This window comes from Eleginops maclovinus, chromosome 22, assembly GCF_036324505.1.
Source record: "Eleginops maclovinus isolate JMC-PN-2008 ecotype Puerto Natales chromosome 22, JC_Emac_rtc_rv5, whole genome shotgun sequence".
In the NCBI taxonomy this organism is placed as follows: domain Eukaryota; kingdom Metazoa; phylum Chordata; class Actinopteri; order Perciformes; family Eleginopidae; genus Eleginops; species Eleginops maclovinus.
The window spans coordinates 13641468-13663798 of record NC_086370.1 but is presented as its reverse complement, the minus strand read 5'-3'; the positions used below and the strand labels follow the sequence as shown (position 1 = coordinate 13663798).

The 22331-nt window shown below is 41.4% G+C and overlaps 2 protein-coding genes across 2 annotated transcripts; one reads left to right on the top strand and one right to left on the bottom strand.

Annotated features, from left to right (window-relative positions):
• The first annotated feature begins 216 nt into the window (after positions 1–216).
• LOC134859213 (BLOC-2 complex member HPS6) lies at positions 217–5141 on the top strand. Its single transcript, XM_063875577.1, has one exon. It carries the CDS (start codon positions 543–545, stop codon positions 3342–3344), a length of 2802 nt encoding a protein of 933 aa, XP_063731647.1. The 5' UTR covers positions 217–542; the 3' UTR covers positions 3345–5141.
• Positions 5142–7193: 2052 nt separating this feature from the next.
• Positions 7194–21320, bottom strand: prom2 (prominin 2). The gene is made up of 25 exons (XM_063874850.1): positions 21176–21320; positions 20484–20680; positions 19232–19569; positions 17992–18059; positions 17453–17658; positions 17159–17279; positions 16731–16794; positions 16533–16622; positions 15157–15353; positions 12861–12935; positions 12625–12688; positions 12348–12504; positions 12111–12263; positions 11885–12008; positions 11691–11779; positions 11099–11183; positions 10850–10993; positions 10680–10748; positions 10445–10537; positions 10296–10349; positions 10132–10212; positions 8881–8949; positions 8677–8766; positions 8455–8567; positions 7194–8318 (listed from the first exon to the last, which is right to left on the bottom strand). Exons 3-25 carry the CDS (start codon positions 19485–19487, stop codon positions 8267–8269), a joined length of 2514 nt encoding a protein of 837 aa, XP_063730920.1. The 5' UTR covers positions 19488–19569; positions 20484–20680; positions 21176–21320; the 3' UTR covers positions 7194–8266.
• Between the last annotated feature and the right edge of the window lie 1011 nt (positions 21321–22331).

Below are 22331 nucleotides of genomic sequence, written 5' to 3'. Positions count from 1 at the left end.
TCAGATGAATAAATGCAGATGCTTTTCCTCCCTATATAAGTTATAATTGTTATTCCAACTCAAACATGTTAACATCCTAACATGAGTTGTCTTTAAACTTGCCTTAGTAACAGCTGACTGCAGACCAACATGCAGCGGGTGTCGCTCTTCTCTCCGCCTCTACACACTCTTTGTCAGCCCTCATTCAGCTCCTCCCTGCATGCTGTGTCGTCGGTATCCGGAAATTAACAATCCCGTGATGTCAGGGGAGTGTTAGCATAGCATCGGAATGCGTACAGTGCCTCTTTCGTTTCTGCTTTTAAACTTTTGCTGCGCTTATTTCTGTCTGGTAACAGTTTAGCTCCGACATGAGGATGCCGTGTCGAAGGAAGTATCCTTCCGCAGGGACGGGGTGAAGCCTCTCGCCGGACCTAACGGGATCCCACTCAGTTAGTCTCTCCGGAGCCCCAGGTCAGATTTATGTGCCACACTAGCTAGCAGGCTAGTTCATACTTTGTGGAGAGTTTATTAAATTCCTACGCTCAGGCTGGAAACGGAAAGTTATGGCGCACCTGGTGTTGGAGCAGCTGTCGGATTTCGGGGACTATACAGGCGGTAAGGATCTGATTGAGATCTTTAAACTAACTAACAACAACGATGTCAAGAACAGCCTGTCAAATGTTCGCCTGAGCCCAGATGGACGTCATGTTCATGTCATCCTCCGCAAACCTGAAGTTGTTCTTGTGACTTTTGACAAGTATGAAAGACCCCATCTTGCCCAGAACCAGAAGACGCTGGATTTGCGGCTGACCGTGCCTATTGTGGATATCTTATATTTGGACCATAATAATAACAACAGCAGCAGCAGCAGAGGCACAGCAGCTGTGGCAGTGGTGTATGAGAATGGAAAAGTTGAGTTTTGGAAATTCCAGGAGTGCAAAGCTGGCTGGCATCTCCTGCAAACTTCAGATTTGTGCAACAGCCCCCGAGCAAGAGTGGTGTCTGTCTGTGCCTGTTCAAATCTTATCATCTGGTGTGAGGAGAGGCCGCCTTCAGAGAGCACCCCTGCCCTCAGCTCCACAAGGAATAAGCTGAGATACTGTGTGTGCAGACGAGACTTTGAGGTGGAGGAGGGGGCTGTCGGCTTGGGGGGAGTGAAAATCACCCTCCACAATAATCCTAAATTTAGTGTGGTCAGCTCGGGTGAATATGTGCATCTTCTTCCTGACGTCAGAGTGAAGCCGCTGTTGAGTATCTCCAAATTGTTTCTCTCCTGGTCCCCTCGCCATGACACCTTCACAGTCAGCACCACCTGTAAAAACACTCCCCTGAAAAAGCTTTCAGCTAAAGAGTCTGACTTGAAGAGGTTGGTGACGGACTGTTTGGGATATTTATCGACTCTCCAACCACCTGAGATCTACGACTTCTCCCCTACAGGATGTGGAGGCCTGCTGCTGCTGCTCAGCACAGGGTGGGTATGTCTTCTGCAGAAAGATGGGACACTAAGACAGGTGTACAAACTGGCAGAAAACTGCATGGTGAAATGTGGCACTCCCCAAATAAGCCTATGCATGTACCAGGACACCGTGGCTCTGCTGATGGGACAAAACCTGCATCTGATAGACGTGAACTGTGGCAGGGAGCTGGAAAAGATCATGCTGAACAAAGAGGGGTTATTGTATGTAAACAGGACTGAAAGATGCACCCCACACCTGCTCTCAGAAACTGGACTTTTTGTGGTTGTGAACAGGGAGAGGAATTCCAGAGATGTCAACAACCTGAAGCCTTATGGTCTCGACACAGTGGAGAGGATTCATCCTGGAGCGCTCCTGGTAGAGGCTGTGTTTGAGGAGGCCTGTAAATACTACCAGCAGAGGAGCCTGAGCAGCACCCAGCTCACTGTGGACACACTGAAGAAAGGAGGCAGGTTCCAGGCCCCCATCTCTTTATCCACCATCCTCAGGAGCTACCTCAGCACAGGGTGGAGGCAGAAAGGAGCTGAGCCCCCGCAGAACGGAGATGGTAACACAGCGGGGCAAGATAAACTAATGGGATCTCTAGAGGCTGAGCTCAAGGCTCTGGTCTCTCTGGAGGAAATAAAGGGGAGTTTAGTGAGGGGGACTGTTAAAGAGGTGGAGGCAGTGTGTGAAGGTCTAGTTGAGAAAGAAGTAGCCAGGCTGCTGTTGGCCCCAGAGATGGATAAAGAAGCTCTGCTTTACCTCAACTCCATCTTCATCCTGTTTCCCTCCCAGGCGTGGAGAGCAGCGCAGGCCGCCCTGCAGCTACACTACAACGGAGAGGGCTCTCTGTCCAGCAGGGCTTCCCCAGACGTGTGGAAAACTGTCCTCAGTCCCGCCATGACGTCTAGCACCCCATCCTCCCTCCCATTCACAAACGGCGAGCCAAAACACAATCATAGCCTCAAAGGTGATCCCGTTGCTAACTGTAAAGCCAAACTTTCAATCTCCACTTCCACAGCTGCCATGCCTGTGTTTGAGCTCCTCTGCCACTCAGTTTTTAATTTCCAACCCAGCTGGCTGTCCCACTTCCTGGAGCTCGCCCAGCAGCAGCAGAGCTCAGCCGGCCTCGGATTGAGCCTTGCCTCTTCCCCTTGGGGCTTCTCCGGTGGGAGAGGAGGGGAGGGCGGGGACAACAACATGCCACTCTACAAACGAGCTCTTGGCGCCTTGTCCAGCCTGACCCCAGACAGAGACAAGCGGCAGGACCTGGAGGTGGAGCTGCTGCTGGTCAGTGGGCGGCCCAATGCCATCCTGCAGGGGCTGAGGATCCTCATAGCCAAGCAGCATTGGGAGCATGTCACCTGGGTGGCCCAAAAGTTCTGCAAACAGAGTCCGCTGCTCAACAAGGAGATCTTCACTACTCTGCTGTGTGAGGTGGCTCAGCACAGAGACCTGGATCCCTATCTGGACATGCTGTGGGCGCTGTGCCCTGAGGACCTCACGGTCACCTCCATTCTCAACTTAGTGATGAAGAACCTCCCCTCCCCTAATGACCCGCAATCCTCCTCCTCTTCCTCCTCATTCTCCATGTCCAGTACGACCTCCTCGTCCCATTCTCCCTTCGCAGACTCCCACAGCGGCCAGCTGACCGTCGGGCTGTTGAAACCTCTGCTGAAAAAAGTGCTTCAGAGGGAGACCAAGCCTAGCCAGCGCTACGCAGACATCCTACAGTCTCCTACATTTCCCCCTCCTGCACCCCCACGTCACCCTGTAAGGCAGCCCAGGACTGTCTCCGATCCTAACACAGACTCATCTCTCACAAACGACGCCACACCGGATTCTCAGACATCCACACAGACGGCTGTCCCGAGAGCAATGGTGGCACTTCCTGCTAACCCAGTCTGAATCACAAAAACATGAACAAACTAAAACACACAATCTGACCAAACTGTGAAGCAGTGTGTGTCGACAATCGGATGAAAACAATCAGTATGTAATAGATATATCATGAGTGTAATGTAGTTAATTGTGATATTTGATGGTGTTTTTAAAAGAACAAACTATTGTATGACTACTCGAAAATATGAAATGACTACTGAAGATCTTACCAGTGAAAATACTACAGGTAATTTTAAGTCTTAAAAGTGTTTATATACTGTATCCACAATGTTATTTATCTCTCAAGCCTTAACTGCACGTGAATGAGAATGTTTATGTGCGTCAAAAAAGCTTTGCCTTTATCAGAATGCCTTGGTAATATATTGTGTTAACACAGTGTAGTGTGTGTATCTGCTCAGTGAAACAAAGCCACTAACTCTCATTATTGGGGTTTATCAAATGTGTACAATATTCTTTGGCCTTTATTCTGAGCTGATCTCCTCTTATTGTAGCCAAATTTAGCTGCCTTTCAGCAGTTGATGTCAAAGTGTGATCATGCAGTGGGTAATCTACTGAGACAAGCTGGTCTTTGTGTTTGAAATGTTTGTTTTAAGTGGTATGCTTTAGAAGAGGTGGAGGGGTAAGGGGGTCCAAGGTTCCTTTACTGACTTCTGGTTTTGTGCTTAAACATTAACCTGGTTTCGATGGGGCTCAAAACAAAAAATGTAAGTTAAACAAACCCAATTCCTGTCATCCATTTGTCCTCAAGACTCCATCTTGTCCCCTTTCTCCCCTACCAGCCCGACTCACAGGAAATTCCAGGCGTAATACCCAGTAAAAGTGACTCACAGTTTGACTTTAAATTCAATTTCGGAGGTAATTCTGTTAGGATTCCAGTGTGGGTTGGGCGCACTGTGACTACGCGCCCTGCTGCTTGCATAAGTGCATGTACTTCTTCCTTCTTGGCCCCGGTGAGGGTATAATGTTATTAGAGATGTTCGGTCCTCTCTTGGTCCTGTTAGTTTTCATGCTATGGAACCGATTGCACTTTTGTATCAACCCAGTCAGTATTGTTTGTGCCATGCTTCTGTTTAAGTGAATGTTTTCTGATCAAGTGCCGTCAACAAAAGTATATTTAAGTGCCTACAGATGTTTGAGCAGTATATAAAGCTTGTTTTAGTCAAAGATAGTCATTTTTTTGTTTGTAATTAGCTGAAACAAAAGGTTATTTATTTAGAAGACTGCTAAAATATCAACCCCTAGGCCCTGGGTGGGTAAATTACTGACAAAGGAGCTCTAAAAGTGACATTGAGTGACATTCAGACTCCAAAATGCTGCAGAACAATCAGAGAGCTTTTCACAGCGCTGCTCCTCATTTACAGAGCCGTGCCACATTCCTGCTTTGTCTCCTCAGCTCCTCTCACTCTCTGGAGAAAGAAGTGAAGGCAAATCGAAGCAATAGGTTGTGGTTTTTTAAATGACTTTTTAATGATTAATTTCTAATATATGCTGACTAAGATCCAATCGTGTCATTCCAAGCTCTGTACACTTTAAACAAACATTACAAGATGTTTGCATTTGATTTCAGTTCAGTGCCTCGAGGTTAAATGTGTACCAGACAAGTTTCAGACTCACTGGGAACCCCCCGACTTCCCCTGTGAGGACACAGTGACGATAGGAATTCCTTTTGGTTTTGCTAGACATCTGTGCACATCTACATTTTTAGTTTGTCTACTTTTGGTGGTGCTCTCTAAGCATTGTTAGAAAAGATGTATACAAGTATTTATGAACCAATGTATGCTATTAAAATGAAGATAAAACTTCTGTCCCGAGTTTTACATATTTACAACTTGTTATGTAATCAAAGCTTGTAATTTATAGTGTTGTAAGATACACAGATGCTTTAAGAATGTGTTGATTTATCTTGCTTTATTAATGTGTTCCTCCATGGGACTATGAACATAGTCAAATTAACGATACCTGTTTCTGCCAGCTAGCTAGTTTTTTATGGCACTATCAAACGTTTAATGTCACCTACCTGCCATGTTCCTGTTTCCACAGATTACTGTATTTCTGGTTTGTTCAGCTCCATCAACATTTTCCATTCACACTGTACTGCACAACAATAGGTCCAGCCCACCAATCACACACTATTCAATGTCAAAAAATTAACATGTCAAGGTCTGTTTACTCCTTTTTCATGTTTCCCAATGGTGTCGTAACAGAAACTAACCTTTATCTGTGTCTTAAACCTGGCTAGTTGCTTGTATATGAGGAATTTGGGCCTAGACAGTCCTTGAATTAGATTTTTTCATAAGGTATGAGAACCATGTTTTTAGGTTTATTTATTCAGTCCTTTACAGCTAATGCAGTCTGACCTCAAAAACAGTCTGATGTAAAAGCTTAGCTATGTCTTGTACACACAATTATTCATTCACATGATCCACTGCCCCCATTTCTGAGTTTCACCATATCCCTTCCATGGACAAATCCACTTATAGCTGCAGTTGTGCGTGTGTGCGTGCGTGCTGCGTGCGTGCGTGATATAGTTGAATGATTTGAGTGTGTAAATGCTCTCAAACATTTGGTGGTCTGGGGCCTTTAAGAGGAATGTTGTTACCCATTATACGTCTCTTATAAAAACATAGAAAACAAGGAAAGTGAGAGTGCATGTTTGTCGCTGCTGGTTCTCAGCAAATAGGCAGGTTCCACCGTGGGATGTGAGGGTATCTGATCACAGGAGTGGAAAAAGTTTAGAGGTGAAAAGTAGAGGGTGGTAAGTCCTGTACCTTCAGAGTAAGAGTGCAATAAGAGAGCTCCTAAAGGGCAACAAAATGTCAGATGGCCTCAGAATAACCTGATACCTAATAACCCTGAACCAATCTATATATATTCTCCCTCTTTCTTTCACTTTCACATTGTGCCACACATTTCTTCCTTCAGATTGAGTTTCTCTTCATCCAGTCTCTCGTATAAAAAGAGGCTGAATCCTAATGGAGCTGTGGGCCATCGATTCACTTGTTCTAATAATAGATGGCATCCTGGAAATAAATAAATCCAAACAGGCTGGCCCCACCTGTCCTTCTGTCCTCTGCTCGACTCTGAACAGCTGACTATATGACATAGAGCTGCATCAGTGGATAGATAACGTCCTTAAAGGACACTTTCATAATACATATTAATATTGGGGTTAGGGCCTAGAATGAATATCTCACAGAAGTCAGCATTGCCTCAAAATGAAATGTAAAGCTTCAAAATGATTTTGTGGCAACGCTGTGAATAGATTTAATAACCATACTGAGCTCCTGCTCTGTCCCACGTGACTGGACTTATAATCACCTGCTTTAGTCAATATTGTGTTGTGATTGAATTTGTTTGCTGATTGACTGAAGGGTTGAATTCATCACATACTACCAGTATGGGTTTCTAAAGTTAAAAATGTATTTGCATTGTTGAAAACCTTTTTCCGATTGGTTAAGAAGATGATTCCTTCATTTATTACAGGTACCCACAAACTGTTTTTTTTCAAATCCTAGCTTCTGGTCCTTTAAAAGTGTCGGTGCTTAATAAAGTCATTTAGCACATAATTCTGTTACGAATGGAACATTATCTAATCAAAACAGGTACGCACGATTCGCGTGATAATCAGCCACAAGCATCATAAATAGCTTTTTACAGAGACTGTATTTGTTACAATTGCAGTTTGATAACTTTCCTGACAAACTGCTGCAGTGTGGTGAATGTTCATGCACAAAGAGGTATGCTGGCCGATGAATGTGAACTGTGAAAGCACTTTCATGACTTGTGTGACTGTTCTCTGAGATTCCACTTACGTTACGGCTAAAATGTAGAAAAATGCACAGCAGACTCGGTGAGTTTGTTGATCAGTGGCGATTTTTTTACTTACAGTAGTTTTCACAAGAGCTGCAGAAATGTTCACAACCTTTATATCACAATGAGCAAACAGACCATGTAAAGTGCTGTGTATCCGAGAGACAAACACACAATCGAGTCCCAAGTTCTACAAAGTTAACACACAAACAATCATCAGTGTGGAAATATGAATCACATCAGTCAAAATCATGATATAAAAAAATGATTCACAAGCATTGAGTTTAGCATACAGCAGTGACACCACTTGTACTAGGCACACATAAAGAGTGTATTCATTTTAAGATTCAAATAAAAAATGTGCTTTGATTTCCATTAGGAGTGCAAAAGTCATTAAGAATATAAACTAAAAAAAAGTGTTTCACCTTTGGACTTAAGTTGCCGAACCACGGCGGTGAACAGACAAGAGGCTGGCACGTTATAAAAAGCCTGTTGGCACGGTAACCCACTGCTGAGCACCCCAAACTAAAAACCATTGTACCTTAATGTTCCAACAAGAATCTGATATGTAGTTTCAAATATGAAGTGTACATTCCCAAACTCCAGCAGCAGCTGAGTTCAAATATTAAATAGTTACAAAACATTTATGTCATACAAGTGTTTTTAAAATGTTCCTTTAAATATTAAAAAGTCCCTGCAGATTCCCTCATGCCCTGTGTGTCATCCTGAGGATATTTCAAAGATGCTTTTTGTAAAGTTTGTCATGTATTGTACAGCAGCGACCCTACAGTAACATTTTAACATAAAAAAACACCTAGCAGAGTTGAACAATATAGATCCACACACCAAATAGCTCCTTTAGAAGGACTCTATTGTGTAACGTTGAACGTTTTTGAGCACCAGGCTCTCCCTCTGACTTCTGATCTGTTTCAACTCTGATGTCTTTATTGGATTTCTTTTTAAAAACATGTTCAAAGGTAAATTCACATTTCTTTTCCGTCTGTTCACCAGAGTGACAATGTGCCACATCTGTACAGGAGTGCCCCATGTGTCTTCAGTTTGCGATGACGCAGTTGTGTCTGCAGTGTTTTAGAGCTGTGATCCCATATGCCGTCCTCTCAGGTGAATTTAGTATGGGCCCGTGGGATGGGGTTCATAATTAAGTGGTCGCTGGAAATAGAGAATTGAGAGCATTCAAAGAAAAAGAAAGCACGGTCAAATGAATCAGTCCTTTGGTTTCTGCACAACACTTGAATAGGATCTATAAGATACTTTTGTTGTGGTCTCTTTTGTTACTGGTACTTACTCAAAGGCATCCGAGTGCTTCATCCTCCGGTAGTACTTGGCTAGTTTCATAGAAAAGATGATTCCTGGGATGAAGAAGATCATGCACCAGCCCAAACTGAACCAGAAAGCATTCTAAGGAGGGACAGAGAAATTGTTCAATAAAAAACACACATCTATAAAATATCAATCAATAAGTGATAATGATGTGCAGATGTTTGTGAAGCTAACATATGATCCTCACCAGAGATTCCGCAACGTGTGAGCAGAGAATATTATCAACAGAGTCCACAGCTCCTGCCACCGGCCCACAGCGGCCCACCTGCTGTGTGATCTGAGGGGGATTACACAGATCAGTGACAGAACAAACAAACAAACAAACAAACATCAGACACACACTTAACTTGCTTTGAGTGTATTTACTGTTACAGTGTAAGACACAACTTACCGTGAGATTGGCCCAGTCAGCATAAACAATGAAGTAACCCAGCTGACAGCCAAGAAACTTTCTGCTCTCCTGGAACGGTAAGAGAGGGAGAGAAAGAGATTAAATTCCTCACATTTTCTCCCTGCTTTACAGTGGGAGGTCATGAGGAATCAGTGGAACGCCTGGCCTCCTCAGCATGTGGAATTATGGGTAAATTCTCTGAAGTGACCCGTAAATAACTTCAATGGCAGTATGAGCAGTGAAGGTAAGGCAATTATTAAACCATTATGTATGGGGAATTCAAACTGCTTTAAATTATGTATTTTAAACATTAAAAATTAATTCTATTATAATATATGTATTTGAATATGATATATATATATATATATATATATATATATATATATATATATATATATATATATATATATATATATATATTTTTAGCACTGACAACAAATCCCATGAAGAGATCCAAACAACCAAAAATGTGTCCCACTCGTGCAGTGTTGTTACCGATTGCTGCACAGATTTGGAGTCACATTGAAGTTATTCAAATAAATCAGGACTTTTTAATAGAAATAGTATATATAGAATTTAATTACAGTATTATTATAAAAATAAAATAAGTCCTCTATCCGATCAAATATGTGTGTCTTACTTGTCCAGTGTAGTTATAATTTCTATATCTGGTTTATATTAGAAGGAAACTGGTCACATAATATGGAAGCTTTAAATGAGAAATTGTATGAGAGAATTTGATCAAATAAATTCTGAAATTTCATAGCAATATCCATAAGAAAAAATAGAAAAAGTAATAAATAGAATAACAAGAGGTGTCCAGTGTAGTAATAGATGCACTGATTTAAAGTCACTGGGTCACATGACATGGAAGATAGTGAAAATAAAATAATCTATAAAAATACGTTCGTAAAATCTATCTAAGAACTGCCGTAAAAGAAAGAGGTGTGCCACATAACACAATTGTTCCATATTTTCAGAATCATTTTCCATTATATAAGTTAGCACTAAAAAATGAAACAGCTATTAGTTGCTAAAAAGCTTGCGCAAGTACAATTGAAGACTCGAACAATTGGAAGGTAATTGTTTTTATGTGCTGTGTATGTGGAACCAACAAGCACATTGTTTCAGTAACCAGTACCACACGTCCTCCTCGCCCCCCTCTGGCTTAATGACTGACCCTCCTCAGGCATTAACAGACCACATGGAGCACTTTGTCTTCGAGCTCATGTGACTCGTGCCTCTACTCACGGTCCTGACGATCTGTGTTGTATTTGTGTTAAGGAAGTCTTGTGCTATTCCCACGTTGCTCAGCACCTCCCCCACTGTTCCCTGGAAGAGCCAGAGAGGAGAGAATGAGAAAGAGAGGCACATTTGCTTTATATGCAATCCCAGGTGGTAGTCGGTGCACTTACATTTATTTTATCTGCAACCGATCCGAAGCTCTTGATGGTCGAGTTCAGGTTTTCCTGAAGGCAAAAGCAGTAAATATTTAGATTCAAAATAGGGCGTCAACATTGAGAACCAGAATAAAAGAGATGTTAAGATGGGGCAGGATACTCACCAGTTGTGGGATGATGATCGTTTCTATTTCGGCCTGGATCTGCCTCAGGTCCCTGGCCTCATTTATGAGCTCTTTTTTTATTACATTTTTCGGCTAGAAAACATGCAAATGGTTGGTCATTAGAACATAACTGGCAGGGGGAAAAAACTGTATTCAATCAGGAATCATGTGATGTGTTTATAGCATAGAACAGCAGAGTGAAGTGTAAATGGAAACAGATATAAATGTGACTTACTTGAGCGGCAGCCAACAGATCCAGGTTATCTGCTGTGGTATTAAGATTGATGTTTGAAACGTTTTTCATCTGAGAGAGAGACAATCGATGAACTGGGTCATAAGTATATGTTACACAAGGATGCATTTATTGACAGTAGACTAACACAAAGACACATGAGTAATGGTTACCTTCTCCGTGAAAACACTGGAGTCGAGATTTGAAGCCTTGCTGGAGAAGTTGCTGAGTTGCTCCTTTAACTCAGGGCTCAGGAGAGTGACACTGGGCAGAGTGATTACTGTTTTCTCAAACTCCTGCTGGATCTGCTCCGTGTACTGAATGCGAATGACAAACATGTTTTAACTTATGTCTAAAAAAGTTTTTGTAAGTTTAAAAATGTTTGTTCTGGAATCATTTCAAAGGACTGACAGGAAACTTACTTTTGAAACATTGAGCACCTCGTCAAGGTTTATGAGCTCATACAAGTGGAGAGTTGTCCACAGAGGCTGGTTTTGCTTACAGTCTCTGTAAAAATTAATACAAGTCAAAAGTGTAAGTGCCTTATGAACCCTGGTAACTTAAAAACAACAGATACAAATATTTTCCTTTTAAAACATTTTGTGTATTTCGTGTCACAAATAGAAATAGAATAGATGGAGACTGTTGATGCCAGTATAGAAATGCAACGATGGGTACACTTAATGATTAAGTCGATTTAAAGAAGATATTGCCTCACTACCATTAAAGCAATTTTCAGCACCAGAAAATTGTGTTTCAGTCTGTCAAATATGGAGATTTCCAGTCTTGCTCATACATTATTTAACAAAATATCTTTAGATTTTGACCAGCAAAACACAACAAGACATTTGAAGAAGTCCCCTTAGACTTTGATTCACTGTGATCGACATATTGCACTCTTTTTCTGACATTTTATAGACCAAAGGATTCATCGAAAAGTTATAAATATTTCATTTGGCCTTACAGGTGTATACACATTTCTTTCTGTGTGAGAGGTGAGTTTGCAGCACATACCTATAGATATCAGGGATAGTGATGTTGGTTTTCAATCCTAAAGATTGACCTAAATCGTACCCCGGAATAATACCTGGAGTAGCCAAAAGCTGTGGAGAGAGAAGGCAGTGTTGTCAACTCAGAGATCTAAAACGTGTCTGTAATTTGTGTTTGTGATGCATGCAGATACCGCTGTTTTTTTTCTAAATCATTACCTCTAGCAGTTGTCCGTTGTTCCAGGGCCGACAGATGAGGGTGTAGGCGTTCCCACCCAGCAGGAAAAGCAGCGTCACCACTATCATGAAAAGCCAGGAGAAGAGGAAGCTGAAACCTGCACCCCTGAAACCAACCGAAGACGAAAGGAGGTGAATCAGTTTTGATGATCCCCTTTTGATATGAGCATAATATAAGACTCAAAATATAACCGACAGCAGCACTCACATCATCAGGAAGGTGCCTCCACAATCTGTGGTGCAGGAGCGCTCAGTGGGGTCGTCTTTGGGTGACAGACCAATAGGACCCAGCACCAGACCCAGGAGGTAACACACCACCACCAGGAGGACCAAGCAGCAGAGGGCCAAACACACTCCCGACCTGGAGAAAACACACATCATGACTAATTGTTTTGGGGCTTTTCTTGCATTGATCCCATGTGTTTGCAGGCCTCAGGCTTTTTACCTTATTTCCTCGGCTCTCTCGATCTCTGGTGTGTACTTGACCATTTCGCTCTGCAACTGGCCCAGAAAATCCAACACGTTTGTCAGAGAAGATAAAGGGATGTCATCGGTGACCTGCGAGATCTGTGTTTTTATGTCGCCCAACAGCTTCTTGCTGCCTGAAAAATACACACACACACACAAATCTTTAAAAAATTGGTCTTATCTTACAGTTAATTCAAATGAATGTTAAGAAAGAAGTAAAGGCCTGAACTGTGTGACAGTAAGTGCCCACTCACTTTGGACTATACCCTTGGTCTCATCAGTCACCCGCTGGGGGATGCTGCCGAAATAATCCTCCATCTGAAAGGCAATGCAGTTACGTTCATTATCTCCAATAAAAAGCTTATGAATATAGCCTATGATTAAACACGTATTAGCTTTACTTCAAAGTGTTGCTAAACAGTTGTTACATTAGTGTTTGAATTAATTGAGGACTATTAGCATATTTGTGTTTATTAAAAATGTCACTGACCTCCTTGATTTTGGATGGGAGATTAGTTTTATTGACTTCATCCATTGCAGACTGGAACTCACTCAAGCTGGGAATCTGCAGAGGAAACCAGAGAGAGAAACATGTAACCATTGTGACCATCACATGTTATACTGTAAACAGACAGTGGGAGGCAGCAGACTTCAGCAAAACAAGTATTACCATGACGTTACTGAAGGGCAAGAATAGCACAATAGGACGATGATCAATTACATCTATGCTTCTTGTCAATGTTCTATTCTTGTCGTCATGATGGAGATGATATATTTTACTGTAGATGTCATCATAAAAGAAAAGATAAGATGAAATGAAGGGGGGAGAGGAGAGGAGAGGAGAGGAGAGGAGAGGAGGAGAGGATCGGAGAGGGTTGAGGAGAGTCTGAATATGTCAGTTAGTGGAGTGTAGGAGGAATAGAGAAGAACAGATGGGTGGAGGACAAATCAGCTGTTCTGACAAAGCCAAAAATGAAGAGCTATTATGATGTGTCACACTGTCTCAGCTTGCGTCAGAGCTTGTTTGATTGTATAAAGGTTCACCTTGTTTTCTAATGGTGGTGTCTTGTCAAACACAGTAACAAGACAGGTTCTCAATCTGTACGGAAGTCAAACCTAACTCCTCTTTAGCTTAAAACTAAAAAAACTAAAAAAAGATACAATGCAGAATAAAGGTTTAAGTGCAATGTTAGATAAGACCAGTTCAATTAAAAGCAGCGGCAAAAAGAAATGTTTTCAGCCTGGATTTAAAAGTAGTAAGAATAGAGTTCCAGATATTTGGAGCATAGTAACTGAACGCTGCTTCTCCTTGTTTAGTTCTGACTCTGGGGACAGAAAGCTGACCCGTCCCAGAAGACCTGAGAGTTCTGGATGGTTCATAACGTAGCAGGAGATCAGAAATGTATTTTGGGCCTAATCCATTCAATGCTTTATAAACCAGCAGCAGAACTTTGAAATGAATTCTTTGACAGACAGGAAGCCAGTGTAAAGACTTCAGAACTGGTGTGATGTGATCCACTCTCTTAGTGTTAGTGAGGACTCGAGCAGCAGCGTTCTGAATCAGCTGCAGCTTTCTAATGGGTTTCTCAGTGAGACCTGTAAAGACACCATTACAGTAGTCCAGTCTACTGAAGATAAATTCATGGACAAGTTTTTCCAGATCCTGCTGTGACGTTAGTCCTTTAATCCTATATATATGTTCTTAAGGTGATAGTAGGCGGACTTAGTCACGGTTTTAATGTGACTGTTGAAATTCAGGTCAGAGTCCATGACTACACCTAGATTTCTGGCATTTGCTGTTGTTTTGAAAATTGCTGACTGAAGCTCAGCGCTGACTTTTTGTCGTTCCTGCTTGGCTCCAAAAACAATTCCCTCAGTTTTGTCTTTGTTTAATTGGAGAAAGTTCTGACTCATCCAGTAATTGATTTGTTCAATGCACTCTCTCAGTGTTTGAATTGCTATGGTAACTTGTTTTGTTGCTTTTCATTATCTGAGCCAGTGGTAGCATGTAGATGTTGAAGAGAAGATGACCCAGGATTGAGCCTTGAGGAAACCCACATGTCATATTTGTCATCTCTGATGTGTAGCTGCCTATAGAAATGAAGTTTTTCCTGTCCTTTAAGTAAGATTAAAACCAATTTAGAACTTTTGCCAAAAGTCTCAACCAGTTTTCTAGTCGGTCTAGTAATATGTTGTGGTCAACAGTGTCGAATGCAGCGCTGAGATCTAATAATACTAACACTGAGATTCTACCACTGTCTGTGTTTGTCACTAAAGACCTTAACAAGAGCAGTCTCAGTGCTGTGGTGCGGTCGAAGCATGACTGAAACACATCAAAACAGTTACTGTATTTACATCCAAGAAATTAGCTGTCTCAAAACTACTTTTCCAATGATTTTACCTAGAAATGGAAGTTTTGATATAGGCCTGTAATTGTTCATTACTGAGGCGTCTAGATTATTCTTTGTTAAGAGCGGTTTAATTACTGCAGTTTTCAACGTCTGTGGAAATACACCTTAGTGAAGAGATATGTTAACTATATGAAGTGGATCAGAGGCCATGCAATGAAAAACTATTTTGAAAAAGCTTGTATGTATAATATCAAGGCAGCAGGAGCAGGACTTCAGATGTTGTATAATGTCCTCTAGGTCTTTATCATTAATCTGATGGAATTGTGTCATGGTGTTGGAATTGATTTTCAGCGGACACAGGGACAACACATTTGCTGCACCTGATACAAAGAAATATCCCCCCAGCAAACTAAGATGCACAAAGCCAGTACTTACATTTAAGTCGGTATCCAGGGTGAGTTTCTCTAACTCAGGTTTTTTGGAGGTACAGCCAAAGCATTCTGCCATGGATAAAGTCTGAAGGATGCGATTTTTAACGGCAGTGAAGTTGTCCTGGAGGTGGTTCATGCTGGACTGCAGCTGAGTCACAGATGACTTCAGCTTGCTCAGTTGAAGACTGGTGTTAACAGTTTCTGCTCACACAAATGACAAACACACAGATGTTATGCAGCATATGCAGATGTTTAAAAAGTCATTGTTGCTACCTTGCTTTCACAAGTTTTTAAAAATTCTAAAATGAATGGAAGCTTCAAGCAAAAACTGAGCACTAAAAATTAATAGGATTGATTGTTAATTTAGGTTGTTAATTAGTGAGTAGCCTACAGCATATACAGCAACAAATCAATAACATTACATTAAGCAGGAAGCCATCTTTGGTGTTCTTATCACTATAAACAGATGCATATATATTTGTATTGTATCTAAAGAAGAATTTACATGGCAATATTGAAAGTAACTTCACATTTTTTACATAAAATAAAAGGAGAATACCAAAAAAGACAGGATGTGAGTGTCCCAGCCTGGTCCTGGCTAATCGCCCCTCATCCTCACCTGAGTTGCTTCCCTGCTTGTTGATCACCTGCCTGGCCTCAACGAGGTGCAGCTGTCTCTAATAAACCCTTTTCCCCAGTGCATATAAGCTGTGCTGTTGCCTTGGTCAGTGTCAGTTCGTCTTGTCTGTCTAACAGGAAGCGGTCACAGAGGAATCCCAGTGGTAGCCACAGTCGTAGCATTTTGCTACCTTTTCCCACTGACTTAGTTGGTCATTTTTTGGTTGCTGAATTAGTATTTTTCCAACAATAATGGTTGTTTTTTTGTTGCTTCTGTCTGCCTTTTTTTTGGACTTTGTCTGTATTCTTTTGCCCTTTTTTGATTAAAAGACTTGACTAAGACCCTTTTTGTCTGGTTGTGCTTTTGAGTCCTATTTCCTTGCTGGTGCCAGTGGTTTTTGCATGATTAGTGAGATTATATTTTTTCAATCCTTGGCTTTAAGGACCCAATGGTTTCTTCACATTTTTTAACACTCGTTTGTTTTTTTTAAGATGTCCAACAATCTGTCAATATCGCTGTCACCCATATGTTTAGGACAGTATACAATTATTCAATTATAGTATAATATTTAGGAAGCCAAAAATACTGTTGAAAATGTGCATTGTGAGTTAGCAGACTCACTCACACAATGCTTTATCAAATCGTGCAATGTCAGGGTGGAATTGAAAAACAAAATGCATTTAAAGATCTCCCTTCAAATATGCACACATGCATTAACATGCTCAGTCTGAAACAGGAATGAGCATGAAGGTAGAACATACCTTGATCCAGCAGTCTAACCCACTGCAGCGCTGGGTCTAGGGTTCCTCTGAATTTCTCCTGGATCTCTTTCCCCAACTGAGGTCCAATGGCTAATTCATACAGACAAACGGGTGCATGGTGGTTGGTTATACGGTGATTACAGTCACTGGATCAAAGCTGTTACAGTGAACCAATGTGGTTATCTGTTCCCTTCTTACCATCCAGGTTTCTGCTAACCTCCTCAACGGTTCTGTAGCTCTCATTCACCACCTTGTCGATTTGCTGTATTTCACAGAGTAAGATATTGGGTGGAATATAGCAAACATTGTCAATGACTGAATGCACAAGCCAATAGCACTTAGCAGCTTTTGCAAATGAAGAAAACCAAACAAGTCTCTAGCCTGCATTTCCCCCACACCTTTTTTCCACTTCTCTTGTATCTTGAGATAAGTGTATTGACACTGCAGGTGCAGAACTGGCCCTTAATTATAGGACTGACTGGGGAATTTGGAGGTCTGTTTGCACCTCACACAATAGTTGGCAGGTGCAGGACCTAATGTGATGTCTGATAAATGCTGCCAGACCTTTGACTTTTGTATATGTTTTGCTACTTATACAAAGCTCTTAAATCAACAAGAGGTTTTACCTGAGGCACAGACGTGAGAAAGAATTGGATGTTGTTTATAGTTTTGTTGAGCTCCACTTGACTCTGGTCCACGCTCACTGTGATGTCTTTGTTGCTGATGAACATGCAAACGTTCCCAGCACTGCGAATATGTACACACAAACACACACACACACATTGTGTCATGAACATAATCCAAGGGAGACATACACAGGCAGTGAGGCATGCACATTCAAGCTGTCTTTATTTGATGCTAATTTCCGAGAACACATCATTATATTATTCCAAAACACACATGAGAGCACAAACACTCACAGGATAATGGATGTGGTGCCGAATGCAGTCCAGTAGAGACTCCTCCTGTGGCAGTTAGTGGAGGATGTCTGCTTTTGGTACATCTTCCCACCACAGTTGCCACAACAGCGGCAGCATGCCAAGAAGAAACCAACTATGGGCATCAGAACGATGTACAGGACACCAATGGCTGTGCACACCAGGAAACCCACATCATACACCAGGAACTATACACACACACGTACAGCAGAAATGGCATGAATTACAACTTTAGTGTCACAAGAATGTCATATTATGGCACCGGTAGATTTTTGTGGTGTGGTGTGACGTCGAACACTTTGAGACATCACAAGGCAGGACAGTAGTTTTTCTATACTGTGGTGATGAAAGAGTCTCAGTTAATCAGTTGACTGGGCAAGATACACAAACACAAGGCTGCTTTAAAGTTAAACATTCTCAGATTACGAGCTCAAGTTGCTCTGAGGAGGGAGTTTTTATTCTTCCCAGAGAAATACACAACAACATCTTGGAATATGTAAAACTCATGCACACTCACTTACTTCTCTGAGCCGTTCTGGTCTTAACTGCTGCATTCGGTCAGCATCTTGTAATGTGTTTAGGATCAGATCTGAAACAATTCAGAAAGACATTTTTTTTTTGTGGCTCTGTGTTATAATAGCTTCTAACTATCTTAGGTGCTCATGTACAAAAGCCTGGCCGTGGGGACAATGTGTCCTGTGCGCCATGCAAAAATACTTAATCTCTCGCATTGTAAAATGGAAATCTGACACCTCCATTTCATCGTCTCTAGGAAACTAGGACAGTTTACCGGAGAGGTTAGATTTTTTCATGAACGCACAAAGAAACACAAAACAAAGCTTTTGGTTCATGTCCAACGAACTTTGTTTTTTCTGGATATTATTGACAAAATGTAGGCGTAGGTAACTACGTTTACGCCAGCTATTTGTGTAGCTCTCACCATCCATATGTGTCACAGTATTTTACAGTCTGGCATTAATGTCCAGGAAACTTGCACTCATTGTTTTTTGTATTTCTTCCTCTTTTTTTTTACCTGTTGTGTTCACTTTGGAATGAAAAAGGCAGCTGAGGAGAAACATTTATAAGCTTGGGGGCTTCTTGAAAAGTAAAAACCCTTAGTTTACACTAAGCCATCGAGGCATTTACGTTTTCACAGAGCGACGGCAGTCACTGTGTTTAATATACGCAGCTGTTGATACCTAGCTGTTCCCATGGACAGTCCTTAAGTGAGATAAAGTCTCTTCATGCCTCACTGGGAGGCTTTTGGTTGATATACACACACACAATCAATTTCCCAAACAATGATACTAAGAACAATGACTAGGAACTAGGCAAAGGTTGTTAAACTTGTTTTCAGTGAATTACAATAACAAGCCAGAAGTAACAGAGAAGGGTTTATTGAGCAATTACGACATGTCACAGGGACGGATAAAGGACTATAGCTACGACACAAGTCTGAAAGGGGAAACACTGGCCTAAATAAACATCAGGTAAACATAATCAGGTTTACATAAAGGTAAAAGATTGACCTGGCAGGGGACAAACATGCCATTAAATTACTGATTAACCAATCTTGTCATTTCTCTATTGGCAATATTAGCTTTGGGGGAGGTGACAGGGTTAAAACTGATGTGTTACCTCTGACTCTGAAGGGAAATTTTACTCAGGACAGGGTGTGGGAAGATAGTAATGTAACTTAAAAGGCACCTTGTGTAAGCGATTCAAGATGTTTGAGTAGTGGGTAGTACCAATGACACTGACCTTTAGGAAGGGCATTAGGTTGGACTGTTTGGAGGAAGGAATGGACAAAACCTTCCAAAAAGCCCATGACGTCCTTCTCCGTGTCTTGGTACTGGGGCTGGGGGACGCTCTGGGGGGCTGCAGAGGCTGGACATGCAGCTTGTGGGGATACTGACTGGGCCATGCTGAGCCCTAGCAGCATCAGTCCTACTGCGACCCTGAACACACCATAACTGCCCTGCCACCTCAAACTGCTCACACTCTCATGTAACCCCATGTCTGCAGGTGGGACGGGTTGGGAGAGACTTGTCCAGACAGAAGAGTGATCACCTCATGGCACAAGCTCTCTCTTGATGCGTCTGGAAATAGAACGAATAGACTGAATACAATGAAACACCCATAAAAGGCAAGGGAATAACAGATTGAAGAAGAAACCCACAGACTGAGTCACACTGAAAGATGCAGCAAAGTTTGTTACAAAGTGGCACTAGAGAAAAAAAACATGTTTTGCATTAGAAACGACAATGGCATTTCGTAAATGGGAAATATAAATGTTAACACCTGCTTCATTTCTCAGAAAAACAGTGACCTTTAAGCTTTTTGCCATGGAGTGCTAAGATTTGAAATGACTGAGAAAACTCTTGACTCATGAAGGATTATTAAATGCATGTATGACTGTGGAGTCAGCACTGTGTTCATAGTGTAATCACACGAAAACCGCATCCGCCTAAGATACCTGCATCACCTCTGTTTACCTAAACCTCGGCTTGTCTTTCTAACAGCTGACAGTAAACCATTTATTAATAGTTCAGACTTCTTCCACCTTCACACAGTGCCTCCCCAACATTTGAATATCAGTCAACATTTATCAACGGTATGCTTTTTGTTGACAAGGTTTTCTTGAGCAAATAACTCCACAAGGGGACCATATATACTTCCTCTTACAGTTAAAGCAAGCTCTGGAAAACATAGTAAACTGTCTCTGTGTTTTAAAAATAGTTTTATAAAGTAATAAAAACCATGATATTTAACCTTACATACCCTGAGGTTATATTCTGTACATATAGGACCTTAGTAAACAAACAATGCATCCTGGTCTAGGCACGTATAGGTGAGGGGTGTGGGAGAGAGTGAAAAGGTGAGTTCAGAGTGAAAAGGTGAGTTCAGAGTGAAAAGGGGACAGATAATGAAGGAATAGAAAAGTATATGAAAACAAAATGTAGATATAGGAGGAAAATGAACATTTCTGCTGATTTCTCAAAGATTAACTCACCTTCCTTGTTCAGACCGTGAAGGACAGTCAGGCTGCTCTGATCTCCGGTAATTCACTGAGGGGGTTGCAACTCTTGCTGTCCTGTGGAAACCTGATATGCTCTGCTGTTGCTGTAAAGTTAAACACACTCACTCTGTGTTTGTCTGGAGAACACTGGCACTGAGAGGAGAGGGAGGGAAAGAGCAGAAAGGGAGGGTCTTAAAAGGAGACAGGGAGGGAGGGAGTGACGTGGGAAAGGAGAGAGTTATGGGAAGAAATCAAATCATTGGAAGAGATAATCAAATGGTATTTCTGTATCATGGGGAAATACAGGGTTGTTAGTAACAACTTTGCAAGGAAGATCTGATAACACCATCTTTCCATGTCCATATTTGCAATTGTGTCGTGTCCCAACAAGCAACAACACAGCTTAAACATGTAGGACAACAAAGCTGGGAGGGATACGATTGGGGAACTTAGTTTTTAAGAGCACAACATCTTAATGTTACCAAGAAAATCCACTAAGAATTAAGAGAATGTTGTAAGAAATTGAGTTTCCTCATGGTATAATCGTTGTAAAAAGGGAAGTTGTACAGCTGAAAAGGCAAAAGAACAGACTAAAATTAAAACCTTTGCAGATTGAACTACAGCTTGTATTAAATTACATTTAGGAGAACCACAACATTAAACATGAAAATAGTGCTATCACTTACCAATAACCTGCTTCTGCAGAGGCACAACTTTAAAGACAGTGAAGAAGTAAAAAAAAAACTCTTCCTGTTCTTTTCAACACTCTTTATGGAGCCTAGTTTGTTAATTGGTCCACAATCTGCTCTGTATCGTGTTGCACCTTGTTCCGTGCGAGTCCTTCAGTAAGAAAAAAATACAATCATTTACATAAAGGAAACACAATGGTACAATAGGCATGAGATCAATTTCCATATCAAGCCTCTGAAGCGGAAGAGGAATACCTGTGTCGTTCTTGTTCTGTTGTTTCCAATATCAGGTGCACAGTCACTTGCTGATCACTCATCCCTGGTTCACCTCAACCCATCAATTACAGGCTCATCCTTTAATCAGCTCTTACCAGTGGCTTTGACATGTGAAGGCCTTGTTGTTTGCCGCCAGTCAATGATAGTCCTCAATAATCCTGCGCTCCTGAAACAGCACCAGACTTTCTGGCTGGTCTGCTGTCGCTGAGATTAGGGCATGATCCCTCACTGGCTTCCCACCTTTGAACATATTCGGGATTTTTTATTCAAGTCTCGATTATCATCATAATGTGGTGAAAAGTTCTCAAAAAGTGAGTGTAATTCAATTTGAGATAATTTTATCCCACATAAATATCCCAAAGCCGAGAATAAGTTTCAATGCCCAAACATTGGAAGAACTTTGTAGCTTTTGTTGGATTATAAAGTACACGTCTTAAATGTCCATGAGCCTGATATTGAATATCTTACAACAATGTCCTTTAACTGTAATTATGGCAAGTTTCCACGCTCTGCTACGCAACCTTCCGTTTTTAGTTTACAGTAACTTGTGTTTTGCATCACACGCTTGACAGAGACATCAGTTCTGCTTTGTCATGAGTCCATTAGTTATCACAATTCCTGTCATAGGTTGTCCTTCCTGTTATCAACAAGCAGCCTTTTTTTTTACTTTAGTTCTGGGCTGCTAAGTAAAGGATGAATAATCTCCGAAAACAAATCTCATTGAATCAGATTGTAAATTGTGTCCTTGACAACGTTGTGTTTATTAACTCTGAGAGAAGCTCTATATTTTCTTGCTGACACTTTGTTTCAATAAGAAAAGTGTGTGAGCTGTTCTTGCCACAGTGTTTGTGTCCAGTTTGCATTCAAATATGTTTTG

What these genes read in the sequence shown, in the direction of transcription:
- prom2 (XM_063874850.1), bottom strand. Translation starts at nt 19,487, where the DNA reads ATGGGGTTACATGAGAGTGTGAGCAGTTTGAGGTGGCAGGGCAGTTAT. An exon ending in TTCTCACGTCTGTGCCTCAG is followed by an intron (nt 16,795 to 17,158) that starts GTAAAACCTCTT and finishes TGTGAAATACAG; the next exon opens with CAAATCGACAAGGTGGTGAA. An exon ending in GGTTAGACTGCTGGATCAAG is followed by an intron (nt 15,354 to 16,532) that starts GTATGTTCTACC and finishes TTGTGTGAGCAG; the next exon opens with AAACTGTTAACACCAGTCTT.
- LOC134859213 (XM_063875577.1), top strand. Translation starts at nt 543, where the DNA reads ATGGCGCACCTGGTGTTGGAGCAGCTGTCGGATTTCGGGGACTATACA.